Genomic DNA, 17,862 nt, shown 5'->3' on the forward strand with positions numbered 1-17,862 from the left:
TTTTTAAAATAAAAAATAATCAAAACACACTAATTAAATATATTTTAAATAAAAAAGACCCAAGATGGGTTCATCATAGGGGTTTAAATGAGTCGAGTCAAGTAGCGGTCTTATCAAGCTCGCCACGTCAGTCAGAAATTTGGCTCGAACTCATGCTCGACTCATCGCATTTCAGGTCAACTCGTCGAGTGGCTCAATTTGAAGTTCTTACTCCAATTTCCCCTATTTTCATTTTCCCACAAAACATTCCCTCCCTTGTTTCGAATTCCCGTGTCTAGTTCGCCTTCCGCAGTTGGTTCCGAGCCTTCCGTCATTATGCATTTGCGACTATGAGCCTTCTGTCATTCCTAGTTCTGAGGTCCAATCCGCGAATCATGAATTCGAATGGGTCTTCCGTGGGATTTTTAAAACGACATGAATAAAATAAAATTATTTAAAAAATATTAATAATAATTCGAGCTGGATCGCGAGCTCACGAGCTGAGCCTCATTGAGCTTAAACTCAAGCTTGTTGAGCTTGAGCTTGTGGCTCGATAAATATGACTTCCGAGCTTGTTAAACAATTAGAGCTCGAGCCAATTCAGCTCACTTCTAGAGTTCCACCCCTAACTTATCTAATGAATTCAGAGGATTTTATCGACCCTGTCTATGTGGTGTCGAGCCGTCGACTTTGGCACCATAAAATGAGAGAAATTATTTTGTGCGGAATCCGGTTATAGAGCTGTGTTCGGATGCTTACGTGGAAAGTTAAAAGTCCGCGATATTTATTTGACTTGCGTATTGATTGAGTATTTATTGCGTATTCGTTGTGTAAAATGTGCGTATTGATTGATTATTTTATTGCGTATTTGTTGCGTATTCATTGAGTATTTGTTGCGTATATGTTACACATTTTCTACTTATTTACTGCTTATTTGTTGCGGATTTCTCTTCATCTGCAGTAAGTCCGAAAAGACAAACGGGTCGGGTAAGAAGTTAAATGAATATCCTAACTTTTCACGTAAGCACACAACGTGTAGATTTTACTGGCATCCGAACACATATCTATAACCGGATTCCGCACAGAATAATTTCTCATTAAATGAAGCCCTTAGGCCCTCAGATGACCAGTGACCACTTAACGACCGCTCTCCAATTCCACCCCTTGTTCCCATCATAACCCTAAATGGAAGCGGAACAAAATCCCAACACTACTACAGACCAAACTCAAACGCGGCCGCCGCCGCCGACGATCACTCTCCGGCCATTCAACTTCTCCGACTCCGACATAGACGCTCTCATATCCCTTGCCGCTGATGATCGCATCAACCGTTTCCTCCGCCGTGGACCCTTCTCCCATCGCGATGACGTCGTCCGATTCCTCCACACTCACGTTCTTCCCCATCCCTGGTACCGCGCCATCTGCCTCTCCGGCGGCCGCCCCGTCGGCTCCATCGCCCTCCGCCCAGAGGATTCCGGCCATGGCCGAACTCGGACTGTGTCGCTGGGTTACCGCGTGGCGGTCGAGTATTGGGGCCGTGGGATCGCGACGGAGGCAGTGCGGATGGCGGCGGCGGCGGCGTTCGAGGAATGGGTGGATTTAGACCGGGTTGAGGCGATAGCGGATGTCGAGAATCCAGCGTCGCAGCGGGTATTGGAGAAGGCCGGGTTTGTGAGGGAGGCTGTGCTTAGGAGGTATTTGGTGCTGAAGGGGGAGGTTAGGGATATGGTAATGTATAGTTTTGTGTCTTCAGATCGCGTGGCTGGATGAAGTGGTGGGTTCGTTCGTCCAAGAGTGCATGCAAGCTGTTTGTGGTATTGCTCAAGTTGTTTAGATCGGAGAAATCGGGCCAGCTGTGTGCAAAGTTAGTTTATGATCGAAATTGAATGGAGCTAGACAGCTCAAATTGATCCGTTCTTTGAGAGTTTTGATTATTAATTACGATGTTTTGAATTCGAATCATATATATCTGATTTGTACGGCCTAAATGTCTAATTTTTTTTTTTTTTAATGAATCTCAATTTAGATTGTATCTAGCTACCTTCGTTTGGTTCATCCGAAGAATTCATCAACTCAATCCCAAAAACTTGTCTGACAAGTAGGAGTTCTATCCAGAAGAACTCAAATATATTCACCATTAATTTGTTCTTGCGGTAATGAAAAGTTGCTAATCATACTCATATGTTACACAGCTTGCTACTTCAAGATCAATCTTATGATTTTTCTTATAATTTAATACTATAACCATTCTTGTGCCATTGATCTTTGCAGTTGCTATAAGTAGGGGGTTGGGGGTCAACGATCTAGTGTGGGCAACATGAATGTTTCGTTTGGGACAGTTTTTTTATTGATTTCTAAAGTAGTTCTTTAGTATAAATATTTTTAGTTCAAAAAATATTTGTAATAAAAAGATGCTTTAGAAAACAGTAAAAAAATTGTTCTTTTTTTTTTTGAAGAAATGCAGAATTGCATTAATTATAAAAGAAAAGACAATCTAATACAAACTAGATAAAGGAAGCTAATGGTTCATTTTTCAACAAGAAAAAGGGATCTTATTGGACATAAATTTGTTAATTTAAACTTATTATAAATGATATGGAACTCACTATTTCCTATTTTGAAACTGTTGAGATGCAGGGGATACCAAAGTAATAAACAACCCGAGGGTTGATTAGTATCCCAGAGTTCCCATCCAGTTAGAGAATAAGACTTAGTAATGATTCTATAATCAATTAGAAAAAGTTTAAAATAACAAACTAGATGAAAAACAAAGCAAAAAAAGCTAAAAAGGAAAGTACATTTTAACAAAAATTTCAAAAAATCACTTAAAATAATAAAATATCATTGAAAGATATTCCATAAGCTTTTTCCAATCTCCAAAGTCAGCATTCAATGATAGCGTTAATCCAAACTTTTTGATAATTTGCTCCATCTTCAAGTATCTATCCACTATGTTGTTGTCAACGGGATTACCATCTTGCACTTTATTGAGATAAAAGAGAAGAAGAACCTCTCATGCCGTTCTTCACTTTGATTCTAGCCATCTTCCTTCTAGGAAGATCTTTCACCGGTCCTAATGCTGGAAGTTCTTTGAACAATGTGTGCTTAGATCCGGGGGACTTACTCTTCTTAAAAAGACTATTGTCTTTTTTAAGAGCAATTTTTTTAAAAGTTAAAGAGATATTCGATAGTGGAGAAGTATCTCTTAATATGCAAACACTGTTTTTTAATTCAGGATCAGTAGCTGAATTAATAATTGGATCAACATTAATGCTAGATACAGCCGCCAAATCTGTTAAAGGAGTTGCAATTTCCTCCTGAAAATCTGCATTTTTTAATTCAAAAAATGGTTTGTTAGTTCCCTGAATTTTAGCAACTTGAGTTGAATCGGCAGCATCAACTCCTTCCTTAATAGCTTCCACAATTTCAGGAATTTTGAATTCAGAATTTGAATTCAAATTGTTGTTGAGATTCAAATTATTGCATTCCACTTCCACGGGATCAGCCAAACGAAATTCATAATTTAAATTCTGAACTTCCAGAATTTGTTCCACAGGAAAATTCTCCTCCATTTGTGGGATTTGAATTTGTGATTTTTCAGCAATTACAGGATGAGCGGTGGAAGATTCAGCTCCTTGTCTAACTGCCTTTTCTTCTTCTTCCTTATTTTCAGCAACGTCTCTAGCTGTCAAACGAACATCAGAAAAATCTGAACCAATAATCCCGTCTCCTTCAACATCTTCCAAGGCAACATTTTTGATATTAACACAAACATCATTCAGTTATCCATGGTTGAGACAACTTTAAAAAGCTTTTTCTCAGGAATAAATCTTCTTTTGTTTTTGAACTTCACATGCATTCAAGGCCCAAAAGTATTATTTTCATATTGAAAAGAACTGAAAGGGACCTCTTTAACAATAGGATTTTGATTATGTGTTGAATTAGGACACACAGAATCAATATGACCGATTTTTCCACATTTGAAGCAAAAAATATGATAGATTTTCATACTCAAACTTTTGAAAAAATCTACTATGAATCCCTTCCACCCAAATTCCATAGGGGAGTTTAGAATTCAAATTTACTTGAATGCAAGCTCTAGCAAATTCCCTTCTCCCCCATCTAAACATGTTACCATCCAATAATAATGGAGTTCCAATTCTAGAAACAATTCTAGTGATATTGGATTCATCCCAACAGTGTAGTGACAAATGAGGAAGACGAACCCAAATTGGAGAAGAAATTCCATTCAAAGAATAAGGAGAGAAGGTAGGAGACCATTTGTCTAAGCCTACCACAAAACCCCCTACAAGCCAAGGATCTCCGTTAAGAACTTCCTCCATGGCTTCATGAGACTGAAATGAACATAGGAGCCAATCTAGACCAAGCAATGTAATATGAAATCCTCCAAATTTTGACCATTGCTTTCTTAATTTAAATGAACACTTAGAAAAAGGATAGTTTTTTCTAAGAATTTTAACAACTAAGGAATTGTTCAAAATTTGAATATTAGATTTTTCCTTTTCCTTGTCAAGAGTGACAACATTTTCATCTCCAATATCATCATGTATTTCACTAAAATTTATTTTAATGTGAGGTTTTTTAATCCACACATTAGGGATATCCAATTTTGAAGAAGTAATTGGAATAACAATGTCCTTTTTCAAAATATCAGCAAAACTTCCTCCTGATGAAGATGATTCCTTATCATTTTCTCCAGTAATGATAGCCGACAAAGGTTTTGGCTTATCATTCAAAAACGAAATTATTTCCTTCCCTTTGCCTGAAATCGGCAAAAGTTTTTCCATAGAATTTAAGCCTCCCTCTTTTATGACTAGAGGAGATTCCAAAATCTGAAAAGAAGAGATTTAATTGAAGGAGAATCTACCTCTTGAATCCAACATGATTGGACTCGCGGTAGATAGCAAATTTTTGGTGAGGATGACCGACCACCTTCTTCCATCTTCAACAATGGCACCTTCAACACACCCGAATTCTTCAAAATCTTCTTCCAATTTATTCCTTAATTTGTGGAGCTTCTCTCTCTTCTCTCACGGTTCCCAATTCAGTGCAGCACCATAAAAAAATTGTTCTTAATAAAATCATAATCTTATACAATGGTAAGATTTTATTTGAGATAGCTTTATTATTATTTTATGTTTTTTTGACTGTAATCACAATTTTATTAGGTCATTATTTTTTCAATGCTTAAAAATAATTACCATAAAGTTGCTTTTTAAGATAGTTTTAACAATTTGATTTATCTACATCAATTTTATAAAAGTTGTCCTAATCGAAATTCTAAAATTTGAACTGAAATATAAGATTCTCACTCACTGTTGTCACTTGTCTTGGCCGAACTCACCCTTCCTTTGGGGTTAATTGTGTCGACTTACCCAAATCAATAAAGAGAACATTTAAAGTAAATCTTTTTTTTTTTTCAACTTAAAAGATATTAAAAAGGACCTACTCAATCTACCACCCATTGAAAAAGGGAAAATGTTTTTCAACACTGTTATTCCTCTTATAGTCCTTTTTGTGCATTGCTTGCAAAAATTATCCATGCAATAGGCAATAAAGGGTAATTTTTTTGTTAGACACCATCAATGTGCACCGCCATATATAAATGTGACATGTCAAAACATTATGTTATGTATTAAAATCATAATCATGACCAACTATTGCTTAGCTTGGTTAGTGGGTGAGTATGGTTGGGAACCTCCATCCCGTGCTCGAATCCTGTTGGGCAGTAGCACCTCTTAAGTGAGGCATAATCAAATGCGGGCCAGGAGGTTTATGGGGTGGGTGCCTCTTCTAGGCGACAACTGATGATTAGTCACGCCGCGAAGCGCCCTTTCGGGGGTGGCAACAGGTGGATACTCCGTTCAAAAAAAAAAAAAAATCAAAATCATGACAAAGAATTATCTCTACCTCAATCTGATGAAGAGTTGATTAGCACATAAAAGTCCAAATAATTTATTATTTCTAGCCAAAGATGGCCACTAGACAAAGCACTAAAAAAAGTAAAAATAAACTAGTCCATGTAGAAGTAATTCAAGTAGCAAGAATATACTCGATTATAATTTTGGGTAGATTTGGATTGCATATGATTTATGAGGTGTGGTTGTAAGGAGGGTGTCAAACCATAAATAAGAGCGAAGATTCACTTCATATAGGAGAGTATGAGTGATTCCTGTAACGTGATGATGTTTACATTCATGAACTCTACTTTGTTTGAGTATGAGAGTATATTTATTTGTGCAATGTGTCATGAGAGGATGGATATTCATTTAGTGTGGAAGAGGTGAAATTTGCATCATCATTTGATCAAAGAATTTTTATACATGTGTTAACATTAATTTTTATCAACATATGAAGATAAATAAAATTTTGAATTGATTTTGATATGGTTTTTATAGGTAAAATTGAGCATATCTAAGAAAATGATCAACAAAGAGGTCATAAAGCCTCACATTGAAAGAGTGGCGAGAGGGGATCCTCCTTTATCGCTATGTAAAATTTCTATAAGATTTATTTTGTTGATTGGTAGAAGCTTAAAAAGATAATTTGTGGCGTTGGTTGGAGATCCAGTGACTTCAGGAGATGGAAGCTATAGGACTTTTAAGAAAGGGTTATTGTTTGGTGATATTTGAGATTGTATTTGCATTAGGGTGTCCCATTTGATGATGGCACAAATAGGTTGATGATGTCTCCGTGATAAGGCTTGTGCTCCATAATGATGTCATTTTGGAGGGAATGTGATATAGACCATTGTGGTAGTGCCATTGGAGAATGTTATTGTTGTGCTTAACATTCTTAATAGAGAAACCCCATGAATCAAATGTAACAACACATTTATCATATACAACATTGTGATGAATATAAATGAGATAATAGGAGAGTTGGAGAGCATTATGAAACATGGGGATATAGGAGCTTATAAGAAGGATGCCATCTCTAGTGCAAGAAATGGGAAGGGAGGACTAGGGGTGTCAATATATGACACATCATGAAAATGCAACTTAGATATGATCTGAAAATTTCTAGCTTGATTTGACCTATTTAATAAATGGGTTGACTTTGAACTTGGTTCAGGTTCAAGTTGACACACAAACCTAAAATTAAATCGTTTGATCAACATGAATCCGACAACCTGAAGAAATATGTGTCATTTGATGTAATTTTAGGTAGAGACCATCCCTTCCCTATAACATAACCCAAATCCCTTGCACTGTGCTTCCTTCACTCTCTCAACTTTTGCTGCACTGCTCTCCCTCGGCCTGCCCCATCGCAGCGTCACAAGCCCTCCAAGACTCCAACCTCCAAGTCGGGACATTTCCTTTCTTTCAATTATCCCTTCTCTAGCAGCCCACAACATGCTTGGCCAACAATAGGTAAAGCCCAATAATGCGAGAAATTATTTTGTACGGAGTCCAAACGTAGAATTGAATCCAGAATGTGAATATACATACTGTGTACTATGTACACATTTCACTTTATACATAGTGTGTATACAATATACAATCACAGTCCGGATGTAGAATTATATCCCGACTTCACACACTATAATTCCTCCAATAATGATAAATGTGTGCTTCCACTTTGATTTTTGAAACAAGTTTTTGGTTTGCTACTATGTGCTTGTTTACTCTTCACTGATGTATTATTTTGGAGTTGGCCTAAATAATATGTATAACAATATAAGCAGAGATATTGAAATTTAATATCTATCACTGCCAATTTCTAGCACATAGAAATTAATAATACTAAAAATTTAGCAACATATAAATAAGTTCAAATTGTAAACTACATCAAATAATAATAATAAAAATATAATCTATTTAAGCGTATGAAGTATTATGGGAGGCAGAAGTTGGCACTATATTCAGCAAAAATTTCTGGGGACAGATGCGGAGGCCTTCAATACTGCAAAGGTACGCATCTCTATGGCGGAGCAATATCAGGAGATCGACGGAGGTACCCGACGGCCTCCTATTGAACAAGAGTAGTCATCTTCTTACTCAAGCTACCCCATCAGTACCCTGCTCTTCCCGACCCGGGCTGCCGGCGCCAGCGGAGACCATAGGCCGGCGGGCTTTCGAATCGTTCCTCCCATTCACTCCTTACTTCCGTTCGCTGCCCATGGCCTCCTCGTCTGCTCCTTTTTTTACTAGTTTGGTATCTTCATCCTCCTTCCATTCCGTTAATCGCTAGGTCCTAGGTCTACTCATAATGGTGTTTTTGGCTGTAGGTATTTGGTAGAAGAGTAGATAATGGAGTTCTCTCCTTGCGCCGATACTCTACAATTAATGAGCGAGGTAAGTGGTTGTCTCTGATCTTATATCGGTTTACTAGTTCCAAGATTTGCTGGGAAGATTCCTCCGTGCATGTTCTAATAAGCCCTTGGCAGAACTAAAGCTATTGAAATGACTAATTTGATCCCAGAATTAACAAGAATTCTTCTAGCATCCGTTTTTTTGCCTGGCGAAAGACCTATTTATCTTAATTGCAACTGTGATTGTTCGGATGGCTTACCATGTCACGCTCAAACTTAATTTCTGAAGTGAAATTGGTGGAGGGCTTTGAAAATGGGAACCAGTTGAAGTGCAACCTAGTTTATCTGAAGATGGTGTTGCTTTAATTTAGTAAAAGTCCATTAATCTTGTATGAGTTTTGTAGAGCCTTTGGCATTCCTATCTCACGATTGAACCAATGTTTTCCTCGTAGACTGTTCAACCTAGTCGCTTTTAGTTGATTGGAAATGCATTTTTTTTTTCATCAGTCTGACGTTTTTTTACTTAAACATTCATTGAATAAGGAGCGACATGGACATTTTCCAAAGGTTCATGATCATATATCTGCAAAAGAAATCTCTTCTATTTTGTTGTAGCAATTGTGGTTGAGAAGTAATTTCATTCTCTAAGGCTGAGTCATCATGAGTCACGACCAAAACCGGTTACCCCAGCTTATGCTGCTGGCAACTTCCAAGTTTCTGTGGGTTATTTGGCAATTTTTCCATAATTAATACATGATTGATGATATGTTTGTATGAAATTATATGAATTCAGGCTGACTTTTGCTTGTTATGTTGTAATAGGCCAGAGTAACTTTACTGTTTCTTTTAATGGAAGCTTAAGGAACTACAGAAACTAAAAGTAGTTGTAATGTGATATTAGTTGGATGTTATAAGTAGAAAATATGCATGGAATGAATGTCTTATGTGTGATTCTATATGATAGTTTTTCAAGTTTAAGCTATTAAAAACCTTCAAATGCAGTAAAGATGTTTAAACGTTTTACTTGGATTTTTTCTCCTGCACAGATGATAGTGCCCTTGAAGAAGAGGTGGAGAGGAAAGCAGGATGGTTGTTGAAAGCTATATTCATAGTAACTGCGCTTGGTGTTGCTTCCCAGTTCTTTCCTTATATGGGTACAACAATATTTTATCAGTGATTTTTATTCAATGATGATATATCTGTTGGTTTGAGTGTTCAAAAACTCCAACGTGTTTCCAATCTTATATCTGTTATATAATCACTTATAAATATTCAGGTGATAATTTGCTGCAGCAATCAATTTCTCTGTTGCATGTGAAGGATCCGTTATTTAAGAGAATGGGGGCATCAAGGCTGCGTCGCTTTGCAATAGATGGTATTTTTCTATTCTCTTTATAGTTTATGTTTTTATTAGATCATTGGCTACGTTTTTCCTATCAACCGATACACAGCTTTGTAGCAATTAGCATATGCTTTTTAACATATTTATTTCCGCCTGATTATGATTTCCCACTTAGTTAAGGTAAGGCTTACAATCTGTTGTATGAAATTAAGAAATCAACTTAATCATAAGTTCTTGCCTTGCTTTTACCTTGCAAATCCGTTAATTGTGATTGGTAACACATAATTACAACATTTCCATTTGAGTCCATGTTATAGTTTCATTTAGACGACTTTGCAGTTATACTTCTACATAGCCTTATTGCTCACCATGTACATATGATCTCGTTCTAGTCAACTTGTATTAATTCCAAAAATTTTAAGGCATTTAAAATGTTAACATTTATCCAAAAATAATGGTTTGACAACCAACCCATGTACTAATTTGACATCAGCTTACCTAGATGTTGACTCGGCTCTATAGCAAATTCAACTTGACATAACGAGTCACTCGGGTCAAAAGACTAATAATATTCATTGATTTATGTCTCTTCATTTTCTAAGTCATTTATTATCTTTCATTATGTTGTCATTTGATTCTTCGTGTGTTTGCAAAAATTAAATACATCACTACCTATGTTGCATCGATACGGATAGAGCGACATGGATACGACATAATACGAATACGAAACATGTCAATTCTTAAAAATACAAGATACGGATACAACGCGAACACAACATTATAATTTATAAATCATACAAAAAAAAAAAGAAAACACTCAAAGCATAATATTTGAAATGATAAAAAAAATGAACGCCACATCATTTCTAGACTTGTAGCTTATAATATCAAAATGAAAGTAAGCATTAAATGTCTAGTACAACAATAAAAACATAAACATAAAATGTCTAGCACATGAAGTTACTACTTCTTCAAAATAGAAATATACAAAGAAAAATAATACAAATTGTTGTTTTCATTGATCTAAAAGAATTCTCCATAAATTGACCTGTTGTCTATTGGATGAATTCTAAAAAATAGAGAGAAATTTTGATATCAAAAACAAGAAAGAGACAAAATGTTCTTAGACTAATCAAAACAATTGTAAACAAACAGAAGAACCGAACTAAGTTAAGGTAAATAAATACAAACAATTAGGATACAAAAAGTGATAATAATGATGATTAATAAGAATAAATCCATACATTTGGAAGCCCATTAAAAAAATCTTAATTGTAAAGATTACTTGAGGAATATTAGAAGACAATAGAAGAATCGAACCTTTTCGTGTGTGAAAAGAAGCCCTCGGTCTTGCGTAAGAAGCCTTTGGTCTTGACGACAATCTCGCGTAGAAGCCCTCGGTCTTGATGACGGTCTCGTGTAAGAAGCCCTCGGTCTCGCTCGTCTCGCGTATGCCCTCGATCTCGACTATGGAAATAGACGTTTGCTCGTCTCGCGTAATGGACTCCTCCAAAGAAACCCTCGGTCTCCTGGCCTGCTCGGCGTCGGCCACTTCTCCTATATGCTCCTTCGACGTAAATGAAGACGAAATAACGGAGCCCTAACTCCTCTCGTCTCACGGGTTTGGAAATGAGAGAGTCGCTCGCAGCTGTAGAACTTAATTCGAATGTTTTTTTATTTTTATTTTTTATTTGTTTTTCAATGGACACACGTATTCGATACACATGTCCATTTCAAATTAAATAGTATTTTGATTGGATATGGCTTTGCCATATCCAACACATATCAATGCCGTATCAGACGCGTATCTGTGTTCTACACGCTTCCGATACAACACGACTTCATAAATAGGTGTATTGGTGCAACATTGATCACTACATGTGAGAGGCCATATATTGGACTCGTTCAAAAGTAGATGAAAGATCTAAGTGAATTAGTTATTTAGCAATGACGATTGAAGTGCACATTGGATTCATTCCGAAAGAGTTAATAGATCAGTAATTATAATTATGTTATAAAACATTTATTGATACTTTTCCCCACAATCCAAATTTTGTTTTCTATATCTCTAAGAAGCATTTGTGTGTCTCCGAAAGGATGCTATTAGTAGTGGTCAGAATACAAAGGGTACGATTGCACAATCCCATAGGATAAAACAGTCGTAGGCCTTTACACTATACGCAAGTAGGCCAATAGGAGAAAAATGAAATCATACATATGATTAACCATGGAGGATAGTGACTTTAGCTTATACATCTCGATGGGTAATAATATATATGACCCAATAATCACGAGATTTCTCTCATTCGATACATCAGCTCAAATAAAATTTATTTGATATAGGTATCAGTTTCCTACGGGTGTAAGCTCACGTGGTTTATTGCATCTTAGACCTTGACTTAAGAATACTCTCGATTAAGGATGCTATATTATTCTCATCGAGGTTTGGCGCCTAATGAGATATTTAAGCTCTCGTAATCCAAATGAAGATGGGCTCAATCAGGCTATTCAACATGCACGGATGACACAAGCACTCAGCCTGCCCAAAGAGGAGAAATCTGAAGAGAAGTTATCTCATACCAAGCATGCGTGAGAGATGGATGGAAGCAGCGCCATCATTGTGACGCGAATGTGTGCGATTTATAGTCTTCGAATAGTGGAGAACCTGCCCAATGATAAGGCATGTAACGATATACCTATATTGTAAGCCTTTGATCCTAGATCTACAAAGGGCATACTGTACACTCAATAATAACACTCACAGCCTAACTAATGCAAGATATTGCGAGGGGACTTATAATCCAAATCACACTAGGAATCTAGGCAGCCTCGACCTAGATTTATCACCATGCTTGAAAAGAGGTACAAGCTAAACTCCAACTAGCATATCAAATCCATGAAGTTTGGTCTTATGCATTTATTGAAAGGTTTGATGGAGAAGTATAGAGAGAATACGGAGGATCTACATATGATATTTATTGTATGATAATGTTCCAAGAGAAGTGTTATGAAGAGTTCTAGAAAAGAAATAGATTAATAATGCTTATATTCAAGTCATCAAGGACTTGCATGCATAACTTATTACTTGTGTTCTAATACAAGGTGGTTTGACCAAGTATTTTCTTATTTCAGTTGGATTACATGAAAGATCAACTTTAAGCTAATATCTTTTTGCTTTAGTCATGAATGTTTTTACTAGACATCGGCTATATAAATCCTTTTATGTGAAAAGGTTGGAGTAGTTCTAGTGATAGATAAGATTGAAGTATCTCCTAAGATGGTTTGGTCATAAAAACGTTGGCCTTCTGATTACTCGGTTAGGAGAGTAGATATATTATATTTGATCAATGTTAAGAAAGGTAGAGGTAGACCTAAAAGACTTTGTTAGAAAATATTAAAAATTATATTTTTATTAGATTTAAATGAGAATTTAATTTTTAATAGGACACAATGGAGAAAAAAGGATTCATATAGCCGACCCCATTTTGTGGGATAAAGGGTTGCTATTGTTGTTGTTATCAAGCTGATTTTAGAATTTAAATAGGCTTAAAGGATAGGAGGAAGCATTGACCTAAAAATTTTCAATTCTGTAAAATATCAACACATTCAAAATAAGAGATCTAATGAGTAACTTTTTTTTTTTTAGATCTAATGAGTAACTTGAGTTTTAAGTCAACAAGGACTTATCTAGATTCTTACTCAGCTCAACTCAAGCAAACTTTGCTTGACCTAACGAGCGACTCTTAAAAGACATTTAAATTACATTTATCGAATTATTTCTCTTCATTTTCTAATTCATTAATTACCATTTGGTTGCTTGCATTCTCAAAATAATTAAACAAAATCAAAAGAGGTGAAGAGATCATGCATTGAACCTATTCACACAAAGAAAGGACAAAGTGAATTAATAATTCTCATTCAAGCTGGGACGTTGGATTCATTCTAAAGGAGATGATAGGTCAACTATGTTGCACCGATACACCTGTTTATGAAGGCGTGCTGTATCCGATACACCGATACATAGATACGTCTCTGATACTCCATCGATACGTGTCGGATACGCCAAAGACGTATCCAATTAAAATACTATTTAATTTCAAAAGGACACGCGTATTCAATACACGTGTCCATTGAAAAAAAACAAGAAATCCGAAAAAAAAGATGCGTCGTATTTACTTCTGCGGTTGCGAGCAAAGTTCTCTCATTTCTGAGATAGATTTGAGTCTCTTGATGATATGAGAATATTAGAAATTACTAATCTTTCACTTGATGAGCCTAAATTAAAAGCTATGATATTTATTGAAGATGATATAGAAGTTCAAAGACAAACCACTGAAGAAGCTAATCATATCATTCCTTCTATTGAATAGTTGAAACTTTATATGCTAGACAATTTGTGTTTATGCTTTTGTTGTTGTACTGGATATTTAATGCTTACTTATATTTTTATATTATAACCTATAAGGCTACAAATGATGTTGTTGTCATTTTTTTTGTAATTTCAAATATTATGCTTTGATTGCTTTCTTAATTTTTATGTATGATTTATAAATTATGATGCCGTGTCCGCGCCGTACCCATATCCTGTATTATAAAGAATTGACGTTTCCCGTATCCGTATCGTGTCGTATCCGTGTCGCCGTATCCGTATCGGTGCAACATAGGTGTAGAGTACTTGGGGCACATGATATCTCAGGAAGTGGTGTTGCTGATCATACCAAGATTGAGACAATGCTGAAATGGTCTCTACTTAGCAACCTAAGGGAGCTGAGGGGCTTCCTAGGATTGATTACGTACTATAGGGGATTCGTGAGGGGGATATAACACCATAGTTGGCCTCTGACAGACAGCTGAAGGACAGCTTTTTGTGGGGAGATGCAACGACTTAAGTCTCTGAGAGATTGAAGACATCCATGATTACTGTCCTGGTCCTACCCAATTTCAGCCAAATGTTTGTGGTAGAGATTGATGCCTCATGATATGGATTGGGGGCAGTGCTCATGCAAAATCACAGATCTATATAGCCTATTTTAGCCAAGTATTGACAGCCAAAGCTAGGCTGAAGTCAGTTTATGAGAGGGAATTAATGGCTATTGTATTGGCTATTCAGAAGTGGTGGTCTTACTTGTTGGGCCAACATTTCATCATCAAGACAGACCAGCGGAGCTTGAAATACTTGCTAGAGCAGAGGATGGTGACTAAGGAACATCAAAGTTGGTTGTCAAAGCTATTGGGTTATGACTTTGAGATCCAATATAGGCTAGGGCTAAAGAATAAGGTGGCTGATGCCTTATCCATATACATGGGTGAGCTCCAAGAGTTAGCCAGTTCTGTACCTCTGACGTTGGATTGTCTAGCTCAGTACTTTCATACTTCCACTTAGAGCGGGTTTCTTGAGACGTAGTGTTCTGGTAGCAGCTAGCCAGTTAACACAGGGATAGAGACTTTCACTTGCTCTAGCTGTACTCGTCAGAGTTTACAGAGTTTTGCGCAACACTTCTAAGGTGAGCTCTCTTGAGGTACAAGACTTAGTTTTGCCGTGACAGTACTTGTACATGTGGGTCCATCTATACGTTCAGGATGCTTTCTCCTGCCTAGAGACCCCCACTTGCTTCCTTCAGAGAGGATATCCTATAGTTCTTCAGTTGTCGCACGCGTCTTCTACCTTTGAATCAGAGAGAATCCGTCTCTTATTCTTTGTCTCGTAGTTGGCCTCAGATCGGTTTTCTTTAGTTTATCAGCCTAACAACATCAGTTTATCACCTCGCCAAAGAGGCACCGTTGTTGTGGACGGGGTGGACCATAGAGGGAGGCATACTTTGTTGCAGAGAAGGTAGAGTTTGGCAGTTGCTGAGTACCTCATTAGCATGCATCCAGGCTAGTTGTGTTACAGAACAGGTGTTGTACTAAACTTAGAGGGCATCAACCCAATAGAGTGGCCAGACAGTTCGGGTTCTTCTAGGCCATAGCCTATGACGGACGGCCACTCGTCCATGTAGTTATAGATACACGTTGCATGGACACTGTTCCGCTAGAGACCCATCTCAACACTACAATTTTGACTTGGTTACACTTGTTGAGGCTGAGAATAGGTTTCAGTTTTCTTTTGACTCAGTCGTCTACTCACACAAGAGTTACTTACACACGACTATTCTGGGTACGACAATCTTTCAGACCTGCTTTAGAGCACGATGCTAGGAGGTACGAGGGTAGAGTATGGGAGCTTGGGGTGCTGAGGAGACAAAGGTCTTGTCGGGGCTTTTCAGAGGTTACTGTTGATAGAGGTACTTCTCTACCCCTCTCTTTCTTTTCAACACTTAATTTAAAAAATATGTGATCATTTGATATATGTCTCTCGTTTACTTCTAGTGTAGAGATGCATATTGAGGCTCGTGCTACTACTGGGGCCATTGTTCTTTCACTTGCCAGAGCTCCGGATGTGGCACCTGCGCACATCATACAAAGGTTTCCCGGCACTTCTGCAAATGTACTGGTTCTCAGCGTGCAACTCCTTCTAGGAGATCTGTAGATGCTCTCCCTTCTCCTAGGGAACTTGGAGAGAGTTCATAGAAGCCGAGGAGGTGAGAATTCACAGGATATAATTTGTTAGGACCTTCCGACGACCTCTCTTTCCCGGTAGATCCCTACGGGTCGTTCTGGCCAGGCAAGTCTTCAGGGGCCTGCGCAGCCTCACCGGTGGAGTTTTTTTGGAGATCTTTGTGCACACCAATTGAGTTAGACTTGGTTCATACATAGTTCTCATTTTTTCCTGTGAGTTACTTAGCTGACCTTGCAGACCCTTATTTTGTTCTAATCAATTATCTGGTTAACTCTACTAGCCCTTGGATAGGTAAATGTTTATTATAAGTTAATCTATTTCAAATGCATCATTATGATATTCATCATCGTATTAATTGCTTATAATTCTTTATGCAGTGCCTGAGGGGAATTCGACTACACTTCGGAGATCCACTGCCATGCTCCCTTATCTCCGAATTTTAGGAGTGCCGATAAATGTAGCTACACCACAGAGATTTTGCGGGATCTAATTTCCAGTATCGACTCAGGGTCTCCAGAGTCTTGGGACATGTTTACTTCTTCTGCTGACCAAACTCTCAGCCTTCTTACTAGCTTCAAGATGGACAGTTCTGAGCTACTTGGGTGGGAGACACTGCGTCGTGAGGTAGAGTACTATGTCAGGCGGCTGAGCTCTTTCTCCATCCTACGGGCTGGAGCTACACTTCCAGAGTTAGAGGCGAGAGTTGTCAGGCGACAAGCGGCTGCTTACGACGCCGACGACCAGTTTGACAGGAGTGTCGAGGCTTTGAGGAGACACTGGGAGTGCTCTTCCAGGATGGGCATTGAGGAAGCAATATTGACAGCTCGCGTGAGGTGTCTCTAGAGGGACATCAAGGAGGCGATGTCCAAGAAGACTAACGTAGAGGAGAGGCGCGGCTTGCATGACCGCCTCACCAGGAGGGAGGAGCAGCGTCACCAAACTCTGCACCATACGATGATGGTCGCCGACACCACGCTAGCACAGTCTGTAGAGGAGTTCCAGACTGCAGAGGCGGAGTTCTAGACTTTGTTAGAGGTAGTTGGGCAGTTGGAGGATTTACAGTCTCGCCTCCCTTGATGTATCTACATGTCTTTTACTCTTTTTTGTTTCTTTGTGGTTTGTACTCTGTAGTATCCTCAGTCTCCATTATACTCGTACCTCTTGATGGTTATTGTATACATACATAGAGGACACTAAAAAGAACAAAAAATCCTCGGACTCCTATCTCATGATGATTATTATCATCTTAATTTTAAATCATGAGGCTGATTTGCTACATCATAAGTTCTCGCTTTCTAAACATTTTGTCAATCTTGTAGTTGAAGACTGTAAGCCTCAAATTTCTAATAAAATGAATAACTCAAACCATAAATTCAAATTTTAAAATTTCAATGTCCAACATAGGATAGTTTGAACTATTGTGCTTCTTAGTATCTAATGTTCTTATTTTTTTCTCTGACTCCTAGAAAGAATTGTTCAAATTTGAAATAATCCCATTTGAAACTCCAAAAGAACATCTTTTGAAATTTGAAAAATATTTGTCACTAATTTAATCTAGAGTATTCTCAAGAGATCTCCTCTCTTGGGGTATAATTAATCATAAGGGTTTTGCCTTTACAGGGAGCATGTACTCATGTGAGGTAAGCGAAAATATTTAGGAATGTAAACATTTATTTCAAAACTATATTTATGTTTTCGAATACATTG

General features: G+C 37.5%; 2 protein-coding genes and 1 long non-coding RNA gene across 3 annotated transcripts; all 3 read left to right on the forward strand.

Annotated features, from left to right (window-relative positions):
- Positions 1-1,160: 1,160 nt before the first annotated feature.
- On the forward strand, positions 1,161-1,868 carry LOC110098939 (uncharacterized N-acetyltransferase p20-like). Its single transcript, XM_020825899.2, has one exon. It carries the CDS (start codon positions 1,165-1,167, stop codon positions 1,747-1,749), a length of 585 nt encoding a protein of 194 aa, XP_020681558.2. The 5' UTR covers positions 1,161-1,164; the 3' UTR covers positions 1,750-1,868.
- A 5,983-nt stretch (positions 1,869-7,851) lies between these two features.
- Positions 7,852-11,178, forward strand: LOC110098921. The gene is made up of 5 exons (XM_028693266.1): positions 7,852-8,157; positions 8,231-8,297; positions 9,301-9,408; positions 9,531-9,629; positions 11,024-11,178. The coding sequence occupies exons 1-5, from the start codon at positions 7,888-7,890 to the stop codon at positions 11,176-11,178; spliced, it is 699 nt and encodes a 232-aa protein (XP_028549099.1). The 5' UTR covers positions 7,852-7,887.
- Positions 11,179-14,303: 3,125 nt separating this feature from the next.
- On the forward strand, positions 14,304-17,482 carry LOC114579254. Its single transcript, XR_003700163.1, has 3 exons — positions 14,304-15,880; positions 15,966-16,367; positions 16,533-17,482. It is a non-coding gene; the product is annotated as an uncharacterized LOC114579254 (long non-coding RNA).
- Positions 17,483-17,862: the final 380 nt, after the last annotated feature.

This window comes from Dendrobium catenatum, unplaced genomic scaffold (genome assembly GCF_001605985.2).
Source record: "Dendrobium catenatum unplaced genomic scaffold, ASM160598v2 fragScaff_scaffold_249, whole genome shotgun sequence".
In the NCBI taxonomy this organism is placed as follows: Eukaryota; Viridiplantae; Streptophyta; class Magnoliopsida; order Asparagales; family Orchidaceae; genus Dendrobium; species Dendrobium catenatum.

Coding starts and splice junctions, on each gene's coding strand:
- LOC110098939 (XM_020825899.2), top strand. CDS start 1,165: ATGGAAGCGGAACAAAATCCCAACACTACTACAGACCAAACTCAAACG.
- LOC110098921 (XM_028693266.1), top strand. CDS start 7,888: ATGCGGAGGCCTTCAATACTGCAAAGGTACGCATCTCTATGGCGGAGC. Junction 8,158..8,230: donor CTCCTTTTTTTACTAGTTTG/GTATCTTCATCC, acceptor TTTTGGCTGTAG/GTATTTGGTAGAAGAGTAGA. Junction 9,630..11,023: donor GCGTCGCTTTGCAATAGATG/GTATTTTTCTAT, acceptor TCGTGTAAGAAG/CCCTCGGTCTCGCTCGTCTC.